This window comes from Apteryx rowi, unplaced genomic scaffold (genome assembly GCF_003343035.1).
Source record: "Apteryx rowi isolate R43461 unplaced genomic scaffold, aptRow1 scaffold_14, whole genome shotgun sequence".
Lineage (NCBI taxonomy): Eukaryota > Metazoa > Chordata > Aves > Apterygiformes > Apterygidae > Apteryx > Apteryx rowi.
Window position 1 is genome coordinate 2,401,666 of NW_020447641.1, and position 21,826 is coordinate 2,423,491.

The window sequence follows — 21,826 nt, forward strand, 5'->3', positions numbered from 1 at the left end:
AATAAGTCAAAAATTTTGCTATAGAAGACATTGAACTTGTGTGACTATATTATGGTAGATTTATTTGCAAGTGCTAAAACTACCAAGTATTCTCTCTCCTTCAACTAGCATGAAGTATGAAGGTGGCATAAAAAAACACATTATGTTCTTGAGCCAGTGTGAGAGAAGTGTGATTGTAAGCTTGTGCCTGCTACAGGTTGGGTGACTGATCAATGCTGCACCTTGAATGTTTTCAGTCTGTTTCCTTCACCTCTCAGTTCAACATTGTGTTTCAAAGGCCTCTGCTGGAGAACTGCCTCAAGGCTGGCAGCCTGGGCTTGCTGGGACAGATCTGCTGGGGAAGGACAGACCTCGCCTTGTTTTTGTTTTGGTTTGTGTATTTTGTGTGTCAAAACAGCATGTGTGGGCATAAAAGCTAAACTACAAAAAGAATCCATCTGCCCTGCTTACAGCTTCCCTTTCCGTTCTGGAAGTGAGAACGGGAGAGAGACACTCCAGCACTTTGCCGTACCATCTCTACTGGTTTTCCTGAAGCGTGAAAGAAAGATGCCTTGTAGATGACAAGCGGATTGTATGTGGGCAGTAGTTTGGGACAAGGATCCTTAAGTAGGAAAGCTTTGCTGGAGAAGCTGGGGAAGAGGATGAGGTCCTGAGGTGTGCTGGGAACTGTGACTGGAGAGTGGATGACAGACTGGGGACAGAGACTGAACTGTGAGGCCAGGGCTGCACAATCAGGTGGGATGGGAGCAGGCTGGAAATAGCTGGAAAAAAATAGAATAGCAGATAACTTGTGGTGCAAGATGGGAAGACAAGGACTGGCTATGCAAACAGCTGGAGAAGGATACTGGAAAAAAACCCCTGACAGATGGAGATTGTAAATGACTAGATAAGGATAATGGACTGGAAGAAAGAACGGATGAGACTGAGTCCAGTTGAACATCGTTTCCATGAGCTAAGACTTCAGTTATTTTCTTCTGAATGGAGAAAAATAATATTTCTGAACCCACTGGTAAAGTATCAGTTCTCACTTGCTGCTGGTTCATATATAGGGTGACTCTTGTACTGCTCTTTAATTTATTTGCTCAGGCAGTGCAGTTTGCCAGAAAGCTTATGATTCTTAACATTGTAAGCATGTAGATGTGGTATTTTGAGTCCATTTGCTTTTTTTAAACCTAGTCCTCCAATTCTGTCATTTTAGTAGTGTTCTTTAAGTGGGGAAGGCTTATGTATGGTAGGGGATTTCTTGGTGTGATTTTTCCMCCCCCCCCCCCCTTCCTTCTTTGCCTCCAGTTTTGTTTTCTTGGCCAGAGAGACTGTTCTGTCCTCCCCACCCTCAGCTTCCTCACCAGTGGTTTTCTAAGCATTTTCTCACCATGCTGTAGACCAGCAATAACTGTGTGGTTTCCTTTTATACTCAGTCCAGCTTGTATCCATATTGTGGATGTAAGGCTGTAGAGAAATTGTGTGTTAATCCAGCTAAGGTCTTTGTGGCTCTGAGAAAAATAGCATCAATTATTCCTGTCTTGCAACACTCCTAATAAAGTATCTTAAAAGAAGAACTGATTGAAGGAATTACTGGCCAAAATTTATTACCACAAAAAAGTGGTTAGTTGGATCCAACTTTTTTTTTTTTAACTAGGTAGTTTTGAGATTGAGTCAAGTGAGTGCATGTGAAGGAATAGGGGCGCTTAGCTGTGGCGTAGGGAGGGGAAGGCAGGGCCCCACCGCAGGGGCTGCCGTCGCCTTCGGATGCTCTGGCGCTGCCTCTGGTTGCCCTGGCTCCTCAAAGACTAAACAGGACTAGCGTTAGCCTGACACATGCTGATTGCATGTCCTGTCTTTTAGAAGTACCCATGGTACTTCTAGCTATATAAGCTAGAACTAGAATACCTAGTAATTCTAGCTGAAAGGAACAGGCTGACTTGTTTACATCTGCTGAAGTTCTCCGTTTTGCCATTGTTGCAAAGCCAGGTAATACTGTTCGCCCTGTCACCGTCTCCTGCAACGCCAGCGCCTTGCTCTGCATGAGCTTGCTGAGCTGTCGGCTGGTAGCTGAGAGTTTGCTCTTGAAGCAGTATGAGGTTTTTCCATTTTATTTTTCTCAGTTCAGGTCTTGATTTTTCACTATAAAATATTTGCTTAGTTTTGTAAAAGTTGAAAGATAATTCAAAATGTGTAATCCATCTTAATACACCTTGAAATTAAGAAGCTAGCTATCCTGGAAACAGCAATCCTGTTTACTCCTAGAGCAGATGAGATGCAAGCAGGCATTGGGGGTTCAGGGTGGGCGAGTTGGTTTAGCTATGGGCTCTTGCCGACCTCAGCCCTGGTTTGGAGAGACCAAGGGCGCAAGGCATTGCAGTCCCCTTATTTCAGAAAGCTCCCTCTTAGGTATTTCTGTCAGTGACTTCTAGCAGCAATATAGTTATGTATGTGAGCTTTCAGTTATGAGCAGTTAAGATAATTTTTCCAGTTTGAAGAAAACATGAGCTGAACCAACAACCTGTGATGAAGTATTTGATTATTTGGATTCTGGAATCAAAAATAATTTGAGTTGATAATTCCTTGATGGGATTTTTGCGTTTTCTTTGAAGCATCTTTATTGGTATGGTGATCTGTCCACTAAACTAGGTAGACCATTGATGGAGTCTAGCATGACAATCCTGTGTTCCTGTACAGCTTTCTTGTACTTGGAAATTGAAGTTTTCCCTAAAGCAGTTTTTTCTCCATCTCTTTCCTTCTCTAGTTACATATAAACAAGAGGATACTCAAGCACTACATTTATTATAGTGGGCTAAATCTTTGAAAGTCAGGTTTTCTTAGTAAGAGTGGGTTTGGATATTTTTATTCAGTGTTCTTTCTGACATATATTTACATTAAAGATGTACAGTCACATTAAACTATTAGACATCTATAATACCACAGTCAGTCTCTTAAAATTCTGATAGTACTTCTTAAGCAGCATAAATAAAACCTTTATGTTATTTAATGATAAATCATAATGTTTAGTCTTAATCATAGATGTTTAGAGAAGACCAAAAATTTTGTAAACATGGTTTACTGTACAATGATTTTTTTAAGTTACTTTTTGGTATGTGAATATGCTATGTATATTACAGAAAAAATACTCATGTTGTTCTCTTCAGCAATCTAAGGCATGAATTGTTTTTTGTTTGTTTGTTTGTTTTTTTGTTTTTTTTTTTTTAATCTGTTTGCAGTACACCATCCTCTTTAAATTGACTTCACTTGCAGCACTGGCAATTGAGGAGCAAAACTTAACACTAAGGCCATAGTTTTAAAATGTTGTTAGCAAAACTGGTTCAAGACACTTCTGCTCGTTTGCTGCAATGCACTATTCCGCTGCTTGTGTTGATACAAGTGTTTGGTAGGTTGTGCTGGGAATCACATCAGCTCTCTGATTTTTTTGTCTATGGTGCAGACCCCAGGCCATTCTTGGCGTGTGATTGAGATGACAGCAGGCTTCAGTACAGAGTGAAAAGAACCAGGGTGGAACAATTTGTAGGTTGCTGAACAATTTGTATAGTGAAAATACAGCCTTAGCAAGATCATCCTGTTTCAGTTCTGATTTTCAAAAGCAGAAGAATTTAGAATATAACACTAAGGAGTTTCTGACCACAGCTGTCTGCCTCTTGGTGAAGTTCCTGTGGCTGTATGACTAGATCATCTTGTGACGTTTCAGCTGAAATACAGAAAGCTATAGCCTAGTATATTGAAAAAATAGAAATCACTGTCTTAAATCTCCAGGTGCTGGATTGTAACTGCAGTAGTTACTCAAAGGCAGGGGAACTGTTCTTGAAGTGGGGGAAGAAGTTTTGAGATGATAAAGTAGACAAGTGAGCGTATAAGCCAAATACTGGGTGGAGAGACGACGTCCACTCCCAAGTCAGCGCTCTTGCATTAGATTTGTATACAGGCACCATTACAGCTCCTGCTTGCTTCAGTAAGATGACTGAAGCTTTGGATTCTTCCCAGATAAACTTTAGTTATGCTTTTACTGAAGCTTTGGATATTGTGCTGAGCAAGATGAAGAATATGTAGATTTGAACAAGCTTCAGTAGATCATATGAAGAGGGTATTAAAAGAGTTTTCTGTTCTTCTTTTGAAGGGGAGAAGGATGAAATTGTGGCTAGAGCAGTGGACTGTGACTTGCGGTGTCTAAGTTTAGGTATGAGTCACTAACCGTGAGCAGGTTGATCTGCTTCTTCCTCAGAAAAAGCGTTCACCTCTTAGTATCTACACTTACCTTCTTACAGAGGTTGTGGATGTATATTCATTAGCATCTTGGGACCACAAATGCTATTTTGATGTGGAATTTCATAGAGCTATGCATTTTGGATAGAAATAAAGAATTATGAGATAAATATTTATGCTAGATCTGTTTAAGGACCATACAGGCATGCTCCAGCTTTTCTGTGTAACCTGTTGCTTTAACTTCTTGCATGATTCAGTATAGGGCTTTTAGTGGTTTTGTCAAGGGGGCGATATTAAGATTGCCTTGGACTGAGGCCTTTGACTTCAGTAGCATTGTATCTTATGGTTGTTTGAGCATAGGGGTGTCTACTTGCTGCTCTCAAAATACAGCCCAAAGGATCTTGTTTTTTCTCATAGAATGGGTCACATCTTAAGGAGTGGAGTAATGCTTCAAAATAATTCAACTCACTTTTAGAATTTGGGACTGCTCTTCTGTGTTAAAATGGCTGCTGTACTAGGGGCTTTAATGAGACAATAATAGGATATAAAATTAAAGATTGAACCATATAGTGTCATCTTTCCTAGCGTCTTTTATGTGTTTCTCTTGTTCCTGCTGCTCTTTGAGACTTGACACCCCATACAAAACTGTACGGGGTCCAAATACACTTGCTCATAAGTCTTCAGATGGAGCGAGTGCCCATGTGAAAGCGTAGCCTGAACTGTGAAACAAGTTTCCGTGAAAGAGTTGGAACCGCTGCAGGCCATGTGCGGGGCTCTTGTACCCTGTGATTATACTACTTTTTGCAAAGGTTTGAGAAAGCTAGTTCTTGTGATGGGTGTTAAACCAACTTACCGTTCAACAGTTAGAACTGCTTCTTTGATCTTAGTTTCCTTAAAAGTGAATAAATTATATCTTTAGAAAGGGAAGTGCATCTCAAGCCAAATAAGCAAGCCTGAAACTTCAGATCATCTTCAGGATGGTGACTGAATTTCTAGTTTTGGCGTTCTTGCCTTGGCTATCAGCTGTAGGTATGGAAATTTGGGTGAGCCCTGGCAAAATGGCACTTCCTTGCTGATGCCTCCAGAGCACTGGGGGGTCCTTTCCGTTGATCACTGCAATAGCCTGTTAGCAAAAGGAGCAAACATGGATGTCCTTGATGCCCACACTGCTGCTAACGGCAGAAGTTTATCACAGTGTCGTTTACTTCAGGAAGAACAAAGCGCAGTTCAGTGGTGCAGCCTGTACTTTCATGTGCTTTGTGGGCTCTGCAACGATGCGAGGGGTCTGAGGCCGACCCTGTCTTCGTGGCGGTGGTGTGTCCTGAGCCTCCCTGCAGCACCACTGTCCCGGGGCAGCTTGGGGCATCCCTGCCAGCAGCTCCCAGCGTCCCTGCGCTGCCCACTTGCTCATGAAGTACAAGCAGACAGACGGAGGTTGAGCCAGCTCCCACGTTTAAAAGAATTGCTTGCCAGCATATACTTATGAAATCTAGCAAACTTTAAGCAAAGGATCTTTGTGTTCTAAAATAATCATCTTCCTAGATTTGTAGAAAAATATTTTCTTCAGTAACATAATTTTTTTTTTCCTAAAATATAAAATGTGTAAAAGGTGAAGCGATATATTCCATTCACTGTGATCTAGGTTAATTACTATGAAATTTTAGTAATTTGGTATTATTTCAGTGCTTTTTCTCTCCTGCAGATGGAGCCATCTGAAACTTGTATATATGACGGGTTAAATTCGCATGTATATTTGTGATGAGTACAACAAAACCTTCTCATTACTGCCTTTCTCAGAACCTTTTCCAAACACATGGACTGGCTCCTCTATGAGGAACAGCTAAGGCAGGACTTGTCAATTTGGAAAAGGCATGACATGGCAGGGAGGCGTATGATGGAGGCCTACAAAGTCATGACAGGTGTAGACAGAGATTGATAATTCATCATCTCTTCCAATAGGTGACCTAAGGGGCATAAAACAAAGGTAATAAGAACTGGATTTAAGCAAAATAAAGTCCTGTCGCCACCCCTGGTGTAGTCAATGGTAGACCTGTGGAATTAATTGCCAAAAGGTGTTGTGGATGCTAAAAAGTTGCATGAATTCTAAGGGAGTCTGGATAAATTCATGAAAGATAAATAAGGTGCTGTTTACTAAATATAGAAAATCACATCTGGCTTAGGAAGTTCCTCAAAAGGAAAATGGGAGAGCATTTGAGATATATAGTACGTTCTCACTCTTCCCTAGGTATCTACCTGTAGCCACTGTTAGGGATCAGGATATTGGTGGAAATGGGTCTTGCATCTAACCCAGTATAGCTGCTTTTGTGCACTTTCCTTATGTTCCTGTTGCTAAAGCTGATCCTGACTTCTTAGTTATTTTCTAATCCTGATTGTAGTATGAAAATCAAACTGTTTGTTAGCACACCAGACCCGGGAGAGAGGAAGAAACAGATCACTACCTGCTCCCTCTCTTTCCAGGAACTTGGCACTCTTCCCTTCCCCCATCAATTCTGAATTTATAAATACATTTTTCAATTGGGGTGGCGGGGGGGAGAAAAAGTAAAGGGGAGGTCATGGAAACAGCACGTCTCTTCCACAGTTGTGGACAAGACCGCTGGAGGTGAGGCTAGCGCAAAGCAATTTTACTCACAAAATGAATTGGTGATGTTTCAAGGCAGGAATGGGAGACTTCAGCATATGGAACCTTTCCCTGATATTCACCCTGCACACTGTATGTTAAAGTTGCATATTTACACTTGAACACAGATTATTGTTTGACCAGATTCTTGGTCTGTTGGATTTGGTTTGCCAGAAGCAGTACAGGAGTAACTGGTCTTAGGGGAAAAATGCAAATAGTGGAGATCTGCCCACTTCCAATTTTTATCAAATTGGTTCTTGCAGCCTGGCTTGCCCTGTGAGGGCCTGTCATCTTTTTTATTCTGTTTATTTATACTTTTATTTTCCTTCCGCCCAAATGAGTCAAACTGACCTCCCCTGTCAGTTTTGTTTGCTGATGGAAGCAAATGTTCCATGTACTGTAGTCTGCTTATTTTATCAGTATGGAAGTCAAGTTCTTAAAGATGGAATAGCAAGTCATGTTTCTTTTCTATTGTTCTGACTGCTGCTGAATGGATTATGGAAAATATTTTCTTTTTATGTCCTCTAGGCACGTTTCTCATATATGCGGATGAAGTATCTCTTTATCTCTTGGTTAGTAGTTTTTATTGGCAGCTGGATTATGTATGTTCAGTATTCCACCTACACAGAGCTATGCAGAGGACATGACTGTAGGAAAATAATAGTAAGTATATTTAGCATGGCTTGCTTCTGAAGTATTTGCCCCAATTAATTCCGCAGTCAGTTCAGTCAGTGCCACATGTAAATTAATCAAATGATACTATTCTGTCATGTTAAAATAAGATTATATCTTCTGTTACGGGTTAAAAAATGATTATTTCTTAAATAACAGTGTTTGGGGATAGGGTTTTTTGAATTGTTTTCTTAGTTGTTTTTTTTTCTTTCATGAGTCAGGTGTTGGGAGAGATGTGGTTGTTGCCCCTGTTTTTAGGCAATTTCATTAAATATTTTTCTCCTTGTCTGTTTCAGTGTGATAAATACAAGACTGGAGTTATTGATGGGTCAGCATGTAGCAGTCTGTGTGCGAAAGAAACTCTGTATTTTGGAAAATGTTTGTCAACAAAGCCCAATAACCAGGTGAGGCTTTACACATCTAACCTAGCTCTATTATTTCTCACTGAAACATTGTTTTTTAGACTATCAAGCAGACCTTAGTGTAAGCAAGCTACATCTGTTACGCATAGCTTATTTCAAACATTATTTGCTGTGACATGCAGACCATACCAAAATATTGGTATTTTAAACTAGAAATTCTGTGACACATGCCTTAAATAGTCTTGTTACCCTGGAATTTGTTTGTTCTGTCAGTCAGTATGAGCAGGGCCTTAGAAATTACAGATAACAATGTTCAGCTATCAGTTTCACTCTGCTTTACGTGTTCTGTTAAGGCTCAGCTGTCTAACCAACTGCGTACTTTCTTTCATGATTTTTTTTAATTAGCCATAATGTATCTACTTTACTGATGTTCAGCAAATAGAGGTTTTGACTGCCCCCCACCACCACCACCATGCGGGGGTGGGCAGGGAATAGCCTTTTTGAACAGAGAACACTGTCTTTTGTAGTAATTTGAATTAGTCTTAGAGTTGAGTAAATATGTACATCCTGGTATTTCTGTACTTTCTTTTGCCATTTTGTAATATTTAGTGGACACATGTCCTAAAAATGGGTCCCCCCTTCATGCACCTGTTTAGCCATGTAAAACCCTCCTTAACCACCCCACCACCATCACCTACCCATTCTGTGGCATCTTCCTTCTTCCTAAACCTGTAGCCTTGAAAAAGCCCTGGAGTGTACTTCATCTGACAGCAACTGTCTGTTGGATCCTGTAGACAAGGATTGCTCTAGCCTCTCTTGGCTTTCATAAGAAACAGAGTGCCTGAAGGGGTAGAGACTGTAATTTTCCCTTCTGCAGCTTGCCTTGCATTAAAGGCACCTGGAGAAGCTACATCATGGTAGGAGGAGCAGTGCTGTTCTGCTCCTGTTACACGCTTTGGTCTTCAACGTTATCATGCTTTGTTGATTGGGAACTGCCATGCTGCAGTCTCGCACAGCATTTGGGGGGTGATAGTGGTTTACGCAGTTCCTGCTGTGCAGGTACCCTGTCAGCTGTGCTGGCCCAAGTCTCTGGGATTTGGGTGAACTCATGAAGGGACCTGATCTGACTTGGCAAGTGTTGCAGGTTTTCTTGTGTTTGTAAGGCATCAAGTTGGAGCAGCTTTCTGATGCAGCAAATAGCACAGCTGTTTCTACAACTGCACTTGTGTAGCTGAGAGGACACCTCAACAGAGTCAGGAACAAGAACCAGCAGCCATGGCAGTGGCCTCTATAATAAGCTGCTGTAGCTGCCTAACACCTTACAATTTCAAGTCAAAGCTCATGCATTGGTTAATCACTCTGTTTCTCTATGTCTTCATGAATACATGCAGGAAGATAAGTATTTGAGGATTATGTTGTGATGTGGATTACTAGCTGAAGAGTAAGTGAAGGAGTGTGCCTCTGACTGAATCCTTGTGGATTTTAAAAGTGCAGTAAACACATAATTGCTGTGAACTCTTCACTTTCAGTTATAGAATCCAGTTTCCAGGGAGATGGCCAGATCCTTTCACATTTTGACAGAATACTTACACTTTTGTACTGCATACTACCTCTGCTATCCTGCTTCCCAAACAGAAGCCTCTTAACACTTTTGCAAAGATGGTACTAATGCCAGTATATTGTTTATCACCCTGTCTTTATAGTTGGACAGTGTAGTCTCTCCTAAGTGCTTGCAGTAGTGCGTTTGTATTTGAATTTGCCTTTGTTTGAATGTTGGCTCTGTGCACTGTCAGTAAGCACTCGGCTTTCTGCTTTGTGTTGCTACTTGACTTTTAAAGCAGTGTTTGGAGCACAGCTGATCTTTAGATGAAGGACTTCTACGATTCTTTTATCTTCTTTCCATTTTTCCTGCATAGATTTATTTAGGAATTTGGGGAAATCTGCAAGGTGTTATAAAATGCCAGATGGAAGAAGCTACTCAACTTGATTTTGGTACCGATCCAGAACCAAGAAAGGAAATAGTCCTATTTGATAAACCAACTAGAGGAACCACTGTTCAGAAATTCAAAGAAATGGTATATGGTCTTTTTAAAGTGAGTATATGCTTATTTATTCTGACAAAAGCTTATTTTCCTATAGTTGGAGAGAAAGCCCTATTGTATAAGCTTTGTTCTTTGAGTGAAGTTAGAAAAATTAGCAGAAAAATAGTTTGTCCCAGAGATGCTTTGAAGTTTGAAGGAATTATTGTGTTTCTTCTTATCCTTCCCTCTTTATCAGATGGAAGCTAGCATGCATCTTACAAGTCTAAAACTTTAATTTGTTTAGGAAATATAGTTTAAAAAAAAATCATATATTTGCTATTTTGGCATTTTTGTAACCAGGTCCCAGGACTTTAGCCAAGAAATTCTGTTTAAATTGTGCTTTGAACAATCTTTTTGTGTTCAGGAAGAATTACTATGGTGACTGAGCTAGCAGGAGTCTCTCTAACCAGAATGACCAACACATTTCTCAGTTCTTTCTATACTATGTTAGTGTGGTCTTTGTTTCCATTGTCTTAATGCTACTGTGGAATTCTTGGAATGCAGTTATCATTCTGACAGGCAGCAGTGATTTGGGGGGCTATTTCCTTAAAATTCTTTTGTTATTATGATAGCTCCTATTTCCAGTGATTGATGTAAATCTGTCCTAGCTGAGCATGCATATCTGTATGCAGGCAGATACATGTAGATACATTATGTAAAGCCAGTGACTTAGTTGTCATGTATTACAGTAGCTTTGTCTCTAAGGTTGAATGAGCAGCAGATAGGTAGTCTAGAGTAATTTTTAGGAGAATTTAGGAAGCTTGTCTGACTAAAGAATTGTATCAGAGTTCTGTGTGAACTGACAGTTGTTGAAAAGACATCCGTTTTGATTACAGCAATGACTTGTTTCTCTATACTGATACAATGGAGGTGGTTATATCAAATAACAGAATTAAGTACTGCAGTATACTTGTAGTATGAGATTTGTACTAAATGTGTGTTGATACATCTTACAGTTGTCTGAAATTGATTGCAATTTCTCTGCATCTGCAAGGTCTAATCAGATGAAAATTAAATCTGATCTAACATCTGAATTCTACAAAGAGTTTTTTAACAAATTACTTAAACTTTTGGATAAGATTGTTCTTTGTCAGAGTAGTCTTTAGAAAATTTTTGAATTTTAATGTTTGCATTTTGAAATGCAAAGAATACTAGCACTTTCAGAAGTTCATATACTTGGTGCCTTTGAAAACAAAACAAAGGAAGCTCTTCAGGCACCTGGTAGCAAGTTCTGTAACATGTATAACCACTGAAAACCAGAGCATGGCATAATCTACCGTATTATTCATGGAAAGAGAATGGCAGGAGGGAGAATTACAGGTGGATGGGGTGGCAGGTAATGAAATCATGCCTAATCTTCTTTTTGTTTGTTTTTAGGCAAAATTGGGTGAACAAGGAAATCTTTCAGAATTGGTTAATCTCATCCTATCTTTTGCTGATGGAAACAAAGATGGTAGAGTTTCTTTGCCAGAGGCAAAGTCTGCATGGGCACTTCTGCAGCTAGATGAGTTTCTATTAATGGTCATCCTGCAGGATAAAGAACACACTCCCAAACTGATGGGTTTCTGTGGGGATCTCTACATGATGGAAAGAGTTGAATATACCTCTCTCTATGGAATTAGCCTTCCATGGATCATGGAACTTTTCATTCCCTCTGGCTTCAGAAGAAGCATGGATCAGTGGTTTACTCCATCATGGCCAAGAAAGGCAAAAATAGCTATAGGGCTTTTAGAATTTGTGGAAGATATTTTCCATGGACCTTACGGGAATTTTCTTATGTGTGATACAAGTGCCAAAAATTTGGGATATAATGACAAATATGATTTGAAAATGATAGACATGAGAAAAATTGTGCCAGAAATGAATTTGAAAGAAATAATTAAAGATCGTCAGTGTGACTCGGACTTGGACTGTGTTTATGGTACAGACTGTAGAACTTTGTGTGACCAAAGTAAAATGAGATGTACCACAGAAGTCATTCAGCCAAATTTGGCAAAAGTCTGTCAGTTACTGAAAGACTATCTGCTTCGTGGTGCTCCTTCAGATATCCATGAAGAACTAGAAAAACAACTGTATTTGTGTATTGCCCTTAAAGTCACAGCAAATCAGATGGAAATGGAGCATTCTTTAATACTCAATAACTTAAAAACTTTACTGTGGAAGAAAATTTCCCATACAAATGATTCTTAGCTTCTCTACCCCCAGGAGGTAATATTGATGCCACTAGAGGTGGCCTACCACATTTGATAACAAATATCTGCAGCATTTTTTAAAGACATTTCTTTACTCGGATTTCACTAATGCCTCTGTAACTCTGTCTTCAGTCAGTACCCTATGACAGGGCTTCTCAAAGAATGAACATGCCACTGAATGATCTGGCAGAGGCCAAAAGCACCTTCTGGTGTTCCAGTGCTGTGTTATGGACATAAACATCTCTGCATGCTTGACTGTTCTGTGCACTTTGTCAGATCCTGAACAGGATGAAAGTATTCACTGTGCCACCACATAGACTAACATAACTTCTTACAATTCTGTGAAAATCATCACTTGTGAAATATTTACAAAAATTTTTGTATCACAAGTAGTTTTATGAAGAACCACCACTACTGCAAACAATGTGGCTGCATCTGAGCTGCTGTTGTGAATAAACTGAACTATGAGGTTGAAGTTTACTAATACCTTGGCATGGCAGAATTTGCACATTAATAGATAATTTTTAAACTGTCTGGAAAATTAAAGTTTTACTCCAGAACCTCCAGGTTTTAATGAGACTTTTAGTTAGATTCTGTTTACACCTTGTTACCTCATACTTACATCTTGAATGTTTAAGTAGTTCAAAACTTTAATTAAAAAGTCCTGATATAGTGCACCATGTTGGGAGCCAAGAATTTTAATTTTTTTTTCTCAAAAGGATGTACATACTCTAGCAGCAATATAGGCATCTGTTTCAAAAGCAGACGTGTGCTTCAGTCAACACCTTTAACCCAAGATAAGCTGTAGAAGATCTTGAAAACTTGAGTTTGTGGACTAACCTATTTCATAATGAAAATGGAAGATAATTAACTTTTTAATACTGATAGCAGAAAGTTAAGAACAGTTAGAAAAGGAAACTTCCATATTTCAGTGTCTAACAAACTACAGCTGGGGGCCAGTCTTGATTCTTTAATCTCCATACAAACTGAGCTACAGACTTGTACTTAAATCCTCCTCACCTGTTGCAGCAACCATCTAAGCCAGAGCTAGACCAGAACTGTAGGACAGAAGTTGGATTGTTCAAGATCATGAGATCTTGCTTAAACTAAATGGGGGCCTGAGTGTGATAAGTAACAACTAGGAACTACATAGAATATAAAGCAATGGTACTCTCTGCAGCATATTACTATTCTTTCCTAGTAGGGAAGGAGTCATTAAATCTCAAGTCATGAGTAAATAAACTATCTTAATCTGGCATTCCACATGGCATGATCACTGTATAACTTCTAATCTGCATCCCTGCTGTTGCTCAGATTTACATCTATCTTCAACTGTGTAGAATTGGATGTGCATAAAATACCTTACTGTGCTCAATTATCTGTTAATGGTTAATTTATAAATACTTTAGGTATGAGGTACTTAAATCCTTAGTGATTTTCATGAGGTAGTCACCCATATACCTCTACACATCTGACCCCTTAAAGCTTGTTCTTCTTACCTCTGTTAAAAATGAATTAAGTATTTGAAAAGGTTTCTTTAATTGCTTTGGATGTCCTGTACTAAACGCATTCTTTAAATCATTATACTTGAGTACAAAATCAACATCAAGAGACATGTGAAAGCAAACATCTTTTGCCATACCACATGTAATAGGAAGCAGCTTGGGTTTAGTGTGCTGTTTTGTAAACATCAGCTTTTTAGTTTAAGAATTACTATGTTAACTATTGTCCCTAACTTGATAATATCCTCCAACTATTATTTGTAACCAGCAAAGAACTCAAGTGGTAACTTTCTTGGTGAAAAATATGAATGTAATTCCTACTTGATTTGGGACAGAAAAAAACATTTTAAAATGGCTTCTTGGAATAACTGGAAACATGTTTAATAGTGCAGTTTGTACAGAACCTTCATTTTTATTGCTGTTAAATCAAGTTAAGACTTTCATTGAAAAATACTTTTGTTTACAATAAATCAAAGGCATCCTTTCTCTTTCAGTAGCAGTACTTACCACATCTTCCATCTATTGGTATCTTAAAAGCAAAACATTCATTCACATAGCCTACTTGACTCCTGCTTTAAGTGTGCAAACAATTTCAGTAAGTCTAATGGGAAACAAAGGGCATGTGTCTATGAAAAGGAGGTAGGGTAGAAACAAGGGGTAGGGGCAAGCCAAGGCCTCTATAAATAAGGATGTATATGCAACTTGAAGGTAAATTCCCTTTTGGCTAGTCACTAACTGACAAAGCATTCAGCTTAAGGACCGTACCTTTCAGGAACGGCCAGAGCTTGGAACCAGGTGCTGGAAGTACCAACTTCAGTTACTGGAGGAAGCTTCAATACTTCAATTAACATGTATTACTGTAGCAGTTAAAATGAACATCAACAGTTTCCCTACTATGACTTGTCTAATGCTCCTATAAGCCTGAGGCTGCCTTTGGGCACAGAGGTATTAGAGCCTGCTGTGACTCTACTCCTACTTCCCCCCTACCTTTTTTCCCCTTAAGCTAAGGCAAATCAACATTATGATTGCATATATATCCACCACAACATTATTATATATGCTGAAAGGAAAACAAAAAAAAATTGTGAAGCACTTCAAAAGCTTTCTTCTTAAAATTCAAAGTCTTTTTGTAATTGGAAGCAGCAAGTTCTTGTATCTAGTAGTTTTGATATTAGTCACACTGAAAATTAACCAAACTGATTTCCCCTTGTTAGGGGAATAAAATTCTAATGTGGCAGCCTTGTTTTTAGAGTCTTTGCCCATCTTCTCTTCTGTGCAACAGCAGTTCAATTCATAGAGTCCTCTGAAGAAAAAATATTTAAGGCTACAGAGTAACAGGCTTATAAAGATACAGGAAACTTTTATAAGATATATTAATAAGCCAGTCTTACACAGTTGCTTACTCAATAAATTTATTGTCACTTTTTCCAAAGCTTGATAGAAAATTGYGGAAGTCATCTTAACTATCGGCTGCATGCTCCTGGGCTCGGAGGAAGCTAGCCTTCTTCTGAGCAACACGATCTTTCTTCTGGGCAAGGGACATCTTGGAACAGTTCCATCTGCAATGTAAGTACAGTATAAGATATCCAAAGTAAAATAAGCAAAAAAGGCTGTCAAAAAAGCAGTACACCAGGACTGTGATTAAGCATACTATGCCTAAAACATACTCCTACTTCCTGCAACATGCTTGATTTAAGGTGGTAGCTAGGCCACAAGGAATGTTTAGACTGCAGAAGTTTAAATCCTAAGATCTGAAAATACATCCTTAAAACAACATTCCAGTTATTCAGGCCACTGACATGCTCTAGTTTTTTCTTTTGTTTTCAGGATAGTTAATGACTCTTAAATTTTAGTTTCTCATTGCTTAACTCCTGACATGGAGTTATCAAAACAGTTACATCTTAATCTGATCTGAAATACACATGAGTTTTGACACTTAACTGCAGTATGAATGACTTAACTCATCTAAAATCACTTCAACAGAGAAGTCATGCTCATCTTAAAGAAAAAAAAGTTTTACCTCTTTTTCTTGACTTCTCTCTTGGGTTTCTTTTCATGGACTGGATTATCCCGTATAGCAGTGTGGGCCTTTTTATACATTTCTTCCATCTAAAACAAACAAAAAAAAGCAGCTGATAAGTTCTCATAGCAGTCTAGCTGTAGGATTGCAGCAAGAAACAAGATGCCTTTACCAGAGTGTTCACTAGGAACACGTTTCATTACAATACAGATTGTAATACAGGTTTCAGCACAATACAGCCTGTAATTGTGGCTGGTTGACTCTAAAACCTTTTCTTCACACAGATCACTGTCACAACATACTTACATATGTAAGAACTGCACAGCTTAGAGACACAACCATAAAAAGGTATTTTTATTCTTATTTTACAGATACGGAACCAAGGCCCTAGGAGTAACTACAGACTACTTAAAGTCTGTTAAGTAGAGTCTAGCATCTTGCAGTTGAAATACTATTTCTTCTGAAGCCTGTTTTCAATGCCCTAGTTTCCCTACATTTAAATTAAAAGGCTGTATAGAAAGTTATTCTACTTCTGCCTAGAATAAAATACTTAACTTTTCCTTTGTTATATAGCTAATCTCTTGGAAGACTCAGCCCCACCCACATTAAACCAAAGTTATTTCACACGCCCTGTCTATAGCTATGCAATCTTACCACTTATCAGATCCTACTAGTGCACATTACAGAGCTGCTTACTAAGAGGGGAAGAGGGGAAGAAATTGTGAAAACAGCTACAGATTAAACAAGTCTCACAAGAATCAGGACAGTCTCTGCATCGTCCCCAGGGCTGCAGGCACGTGGCAACAACAGAAATACATTAGAAGAGGCTACGCTCAAGCAATCACTTCTGACAGCTCATAGAGTACTAGCACATACGAAATTTTGGGCAGCAGGCCATAGAGCTTTAGAAAGTATTATTTTAACATTTATAATAAGAAAATGGAAGCGATCTGCCCAGAGATCAACAGCAGAACCTACCAGAGGATCCCAGTCTGTCTGCTGCTCTGTCCCAAAGACAACTATGGTTTTAAGAATGTTTAAGAACCCCAGATTTTGTAGATGTACAAACAGTAAGTTTCTTGCTATTGACATAAACCCTAGACACACTTAACTGCAATACAGGCAACAAGTATTGTTTGTTTAGTAAAATACATGAAAGTGGCATTTACAATGCAGCGTTAATTCTTTTTTAATAAAGATTAAATTACAACCCAATAGCAGATAAGTTAAAAAAAAAAAAAAGCCATAAAGGGATAAGGAAAGAAGTTAGTTCTCCATAGCCTAAAAAGGGACATGAGAATGCTTGTTCCAAGCTTCAGGACTGCTAATGGGGGAAACCAGGCAGGAGTGTTATAGACAACAAGATAAACCATTTAAAAGAAGTTTGCTTTTACACTGAGAAAGAGGAAGGTTGGTCATGTTACACTTCTTTTAGAAAGTGTTTTATGCAAACTATTCAAAAACTGAATGTAGTACTGAAGTCAGGTGTACTATACTCAGTATGTGGTTTCATGAGAAAATTGTTTATGCAATAGAGCCATCTTGGGTTTTTCTGTATTTACCTGACACCTAGAACTACCTAGAGGGTCATGCAACCCATAAAAACAATCCAGTGTAGAACACATCCTCACAGTTAAAAGCACTACAGCTGAGGAAAGAACAGGCTGTGGCACAGGATTAGGAATGAGTGGGTAGCCAAGCACAGAAACTTTTTGAGCTAGTTTCCATAGTATCAAAAAAATGTACATTGCCTGTCTTAGGGTGCAATTATATAAGCTCAGATTTACAGGCAGAATGTTAGGCTTCAAAACAGGAAAAAAAAAAAATCTCACTTTCAAGAGCCCTGTGATATGCTACAGAACCCTTATGGATGGGAAGCATATTTTTCTTTGCATGGATGCATACAATGTGAATCACATTACTATTTTACATATCAAGATTATTTGCATTACTAGAGAAGTCCCTAAGCAAGACTGTTATTAGCATCTCTACTAACACACAAGGAAAAGAGCCAGCCCGGCAAGTCTTACCCCATCAGGCGTTACATTGTTCTTTATGTACTGGGAGAACTGTTTTTTGTAAGCATCTTCATCCTCTTCCATCAGGTAACGCATATAATCTGCAACATTTTGGCCCATGATATGCTTGCGGTGAACCTCTGCATTGAATTCTTTGCTTTCAGAGTCATAACCAGGGAAACGCTTGGTACTGTGAAACAGCAGTTATAGTTAAAAAATTCTAATTAAAAACGGAAAGAATAAGGAAATTGAGAAATCGAAGTTTTAAGTTCATCTCAGCTGCTATCAGTCCCGTCTTGAAACAATGCAGTACATCATGTACAAACCGAGGACCAACTACAGAATGCTCAGTCATTGGGGTATCATCACATAGCAGCCAAGTCAGCAAAGCGGACAGCGAGTCAAGAAAGTATAGGATAACATGAAAGAGAATATGAAACTACACAACAACTCTCAGAATTTTTTTCCACTGTGGCTATCAGAAAGCAGCAGCCAACTGTAATATCAATGTTAGATAATGCTGCCAGAAATCTTGACTCTGTCATTCATAGCCCATGACAGGAACTGTCAAAACTTCCACATGGAAATTTGAAGTGCAGGTAGACTGCTCAGACTTACAATTGTTTTTACAACTGCGGGAAATGCCAATAGTTGCTTTGCACCTGGTATGTAGAGTTTTTCAAAGTGAAATTAATATATATATATACATTTTGCTAAAGATTCAGCATGAATATTAAAAGATCTTTGCTTAAATGTATTCAGTCGCTGGACAGTTTTAAAATAAAAGCAACAATGTGGCTGTTTTATTCAGTTTCAGAAATTTAACAGCATCTCTTGATAGTCCAAGATTCCTAACAGAAACAGAACCTAGGCTAAATAATCACTACCATGTCTGTAACAAAATTATTTCAACATAAAGTAACAATATAAATACACTGTCACATAAAGAAAAGTTTCAGGTAACTCTAAAGGGATTTTTCAAAACAGACTGAATTACCTGTGAGGGATGGATAGACCACCATCCACTGCACCTTTCAGAGCACCAAAGACTTTGTTTCCAGTGGTAGTTCTGGCAAGACCTGCATCCAGGTAGCATGTGAAAGCACCAGGCTTTCCATCCACACTTTCCACATTGTATTCATCACCAGTCACTTCAACTTGGCCTTCATAGATCTTATCAAGGCCAAATTTATTCAGAAGCTGGGGGGGGAGGGGGGGACGACAAAACAAAACAAAAATCACATCTTCCGAAATTCTTTCCCTTTATTAAAGAAATGAAGAACTACCACCAGCACAGAACACAAATTTTCAGTAAAATCTTCATGCTTTAAAAATTTCCTTTACAAAAATTATGCACTCCATACTAATGACAAAATTTATAACAATAATCATAGTAAGCGTGTCTGTTTATGTTTCAACATCTTGTTCCAGCAGGTACACAAGTATGCTTAAACTTACTCATGAGCTCACGTGGAAAATGGATGCATCCTGCTTACACATTTTTCAAACTCTGTAAGGTATATTTCTTACGCTTTTATCCCGACTCCCTCCTTCCCTCCCTCTGCTAAACCCAAGTGCGGAGACTTAAGAACTAGCTGCTGGAGTTGAAACTCTGCATGTTGTTACACTTCTCACTGTGACCTTACATCATAAAAGGCCATCAAATCTATACAATAAAGAGCAAAAGTTAGTATTCAGAGAAGCTGACAAAGTCAGTTATCTATACAAACAAGCCATTTAAGAAAGCAGGCTTTCCCTTTTGTAAGAAAACCAAAAAACAGCAATTATTCCTAGACAATCTCACAGATACCTACCCTGCGTGCCAACAGCAGACCTGTACAATATGCTGCTGCATAATTGGTCAGACCAACCTTCACACCATATTTTGGCAGCTCATGGGCATAAGCAGCACAAACAATCATGTCACCTTCGATCCTTGCGTAGGCAATCTGACAACAAAACAAGCATTAGGTTCCCACACCAATTTTGGGCTCAATTTTCCTTTTTTTTTTTTTGACATCTGCTTAAGCCAATAGGAATTCTGTATACATATGTCCAACAAACTGCCAATCTTCACACCCTAGCTCACAAGTTTTCTTTTTTTTCCTTTTTTCAAGGCATTTCTTGTAGACCTCAATTACGGGAGCAAAGAATTCAAATCAGACCAGGGGAAGTAAATGTCAGCAAGAACTTAAGTTTATTTACCTCTCCACCTATATCAAGAGGCCACAAAACTGCCTACAAAAGCAACCTTTCAAAGGATTACTACAGGTATGGGTGGACTCTGTCCCACTTTCTACATATAATTCTCATGTAACACAACATACAACACACCTCTGAAATAAGCAAAAGCATCTAATATAACATTTGTGATAATACTGCTACTAACCTTATGGAAAGATTTCTATTAACAGATCTGAGACTGTCAATCTCAGGGGTCTCCTATGAGACAGCAGCAATATCAGATCTGTTTCTATTGTTCCTTTCACATGCAGAACCTTCTCCCTTTCATTCCCACACCTCCTCTGCATCCAAAAGCTGCCCCCCTCCTTGCAGAGTTCCTACATACTGGAAAGGGACTATCAGTCAGATATAAGCACCTGCCATTACTGATTTGTATTTTGAGTTTGAAAGATGGAATAGCCTCTTCAAGGTCATATAGTTTAGTCTGAACTGACTGTAAAAATGTCATTCTTTTCTTTACTGTTATCTACAGATTATTCCATGAAGAAAGAAACTACAAATAAATGCTTTAGTTTTCTTTAAGCTTAACAAAACATATTTATGATAGAACAAACTTAAATCTTCAGCTTCAAAATTGATCAAAACATTCTGAAAATAATCTGAGAAAGTGAACCACAGTAAGGAACTGTATCAGATGCTGCAACAGACAACTGAATACTTAATACCCATAAAGAGATGCCTACTACGCTTATTTATCAGTCTCCTCTAATCTCACAGGAAAACTATCATAAGACATATCTGCTTCATAAGAGCACCATAACATCATCATAAAAGCCTCTGGAAAAAGAAGGCACCTTTTGAGATTATGTAATAGTAAATGCATGTTGACAGGTCACGCAGTCAACTTAGCCATCTTCAGACAAGTAAAAAAAGCCCTCTTCTCAAAGCATTTTAAGTTTAAAGACAGTAGGGAAGACAGAGAGATTTTTCCTCCCTAAAACCTTCTACATATCTCAGCATCATTACAAGAGTAAAATCTTATACTACAAATAACCTTGCTCAAGAATGCTGACACTAGTGATTTGTATTATTAATACACTCTATTACAGAAGTTGTGTCAATGTTAAGAACTGTTCTGCTCTGACAAACCATGCTACAATATAAAAGCTGCTTAGATCAGGCCTAAAAGCCCAGAGCTCTCTCCACCCCACCCTCCCCTTCATTAAAGCTCTGCTTATTTCACTTTAGGAAGGTTAGTAACCAAGTGGCCAAACACTGCAGACCTTACCTGGCAAATGATGTCTCTATTGGTAACACGCACAATCATCCTATATTTAGGGGTGTTGTACTTGTTTTTATCTTGAATCACCAAACGCTTACGGGCATAGTAATCAGTTTTTCCCTCTGAAAAACAACAGTTATAGTGTTGAAAATGTGTAAGAAAAGTAGAAACATCCATCAGTGTCTTATAATGTTACAGAAGATTTAACTATACCTCTTCTTCTCCTGAATTTCACTTGGTATCGCTTGAAGTAGGCCTTATTCTTGACAACTTTCACAAACCCCTTGAACAAGAAATATAACTAGATGTTATTAACATATAACCAAGTAAACCAATGGCCCTTCTAACGAAATTAAGTCAGCTATGAATAAAACTATAGCGAGAACATAAATAACTAATTTTCTCATATATTCAAACATAAAAGCCACAATAAGTAGAAAAATAGAGCTTGCAGCCTTCCCACAGGAAACAAGGCACATTTTTCCCCACAATTTCAGACGGTTTCGGGAGAAAACCAGCAGCGGCGCCGGTTAACTAAACGTTAATCTGCAGAGCCCCAAGTCACGAGCGGGGCCGTTTCCCGGCGCTGCCGCCCGCGAGGCGGCTCCCCGGAGAGCTGCGCTGCCGACCGCGCTCCCGCTGCCACCCCACCAGAAGGGCCGC

The 21,826-nt window shown here is 38.9% G+C and overlaps 2 protein-coding genes and 1 non-coding gene across 4 annotated transcripts; 1 reads left to right on the forward strand and 2 right to left on the reverse strand.

Moving 5' to 3' along the window:
• Positions 1-7,311: 7,311 nt before the first annotated feature.
• FAM69A (family with sequence similarity 69 member A) lies at positions 7,312-15,212 on the forward strand. The gene is made up of 4 exons (XM_026057471.1): positions 7,312-7,513; positions 7,819-7,926; positions 9,801-9,977; positions 11,343-15,212. The coding sequence occupies exons 1-4, from the start codon at positions 7,394-7,396 to the stop codon at positions 12,153-12,155; spliced, it is 1,218 nt and encodes a 405-aa protein (XP_025913256.1). The 5' UTR covers positions 7,312-7,393; the 3' UTR covers positions 12,156-15,212.
• Positions 15,054-21,488, reverse strand: RPL5 (ribosomal protein L5). 2 transcript variants are annotated; one of them, XM_026057472.1, is made up of 7 exons: positions 21,377-21,487; positions 21,170-21,285; positions 19,512-19,646; positions 18,695-18,897; positions 17,710-17,887; positions 15,680-15,768; positions 15,054-15,218 (listed from the first exon to the last, which is right to left on the reverse strand). In XM_026057472.1, exons 2-7 carry the CDS (start codon positions 21,206-21,208, stop codon positions 15,119-15,121), a joined length of 744 nt encoding a protein of 247 aa, XP_025913257.1. In that variant the 5' UTR covers positions 21,209-21,285; positions 21,377-21,487; the 3' UTR covers positions 15,054-15,118. The 2 variants fall into 2 exon arrangements, with proteins under 2 accessions (XP_025913257.1, XP_025913258.1); XM_026057473.1 differs by lacking the exon at positions 19,512-19,646 and having other exon boundaries at positions 21,377-21,488.
• LOC112961954 lies at positions 17,976-18,071 on the reverse strand. Its single transcript, XR_003252173.1, has one exon. It is a non-coding gene; the product is annotated as a small nucleolar RNA SNORD21 (small nucleolar RNA).
• Positions 21,489-21,826: the final 338 nt, after the last annotated feature.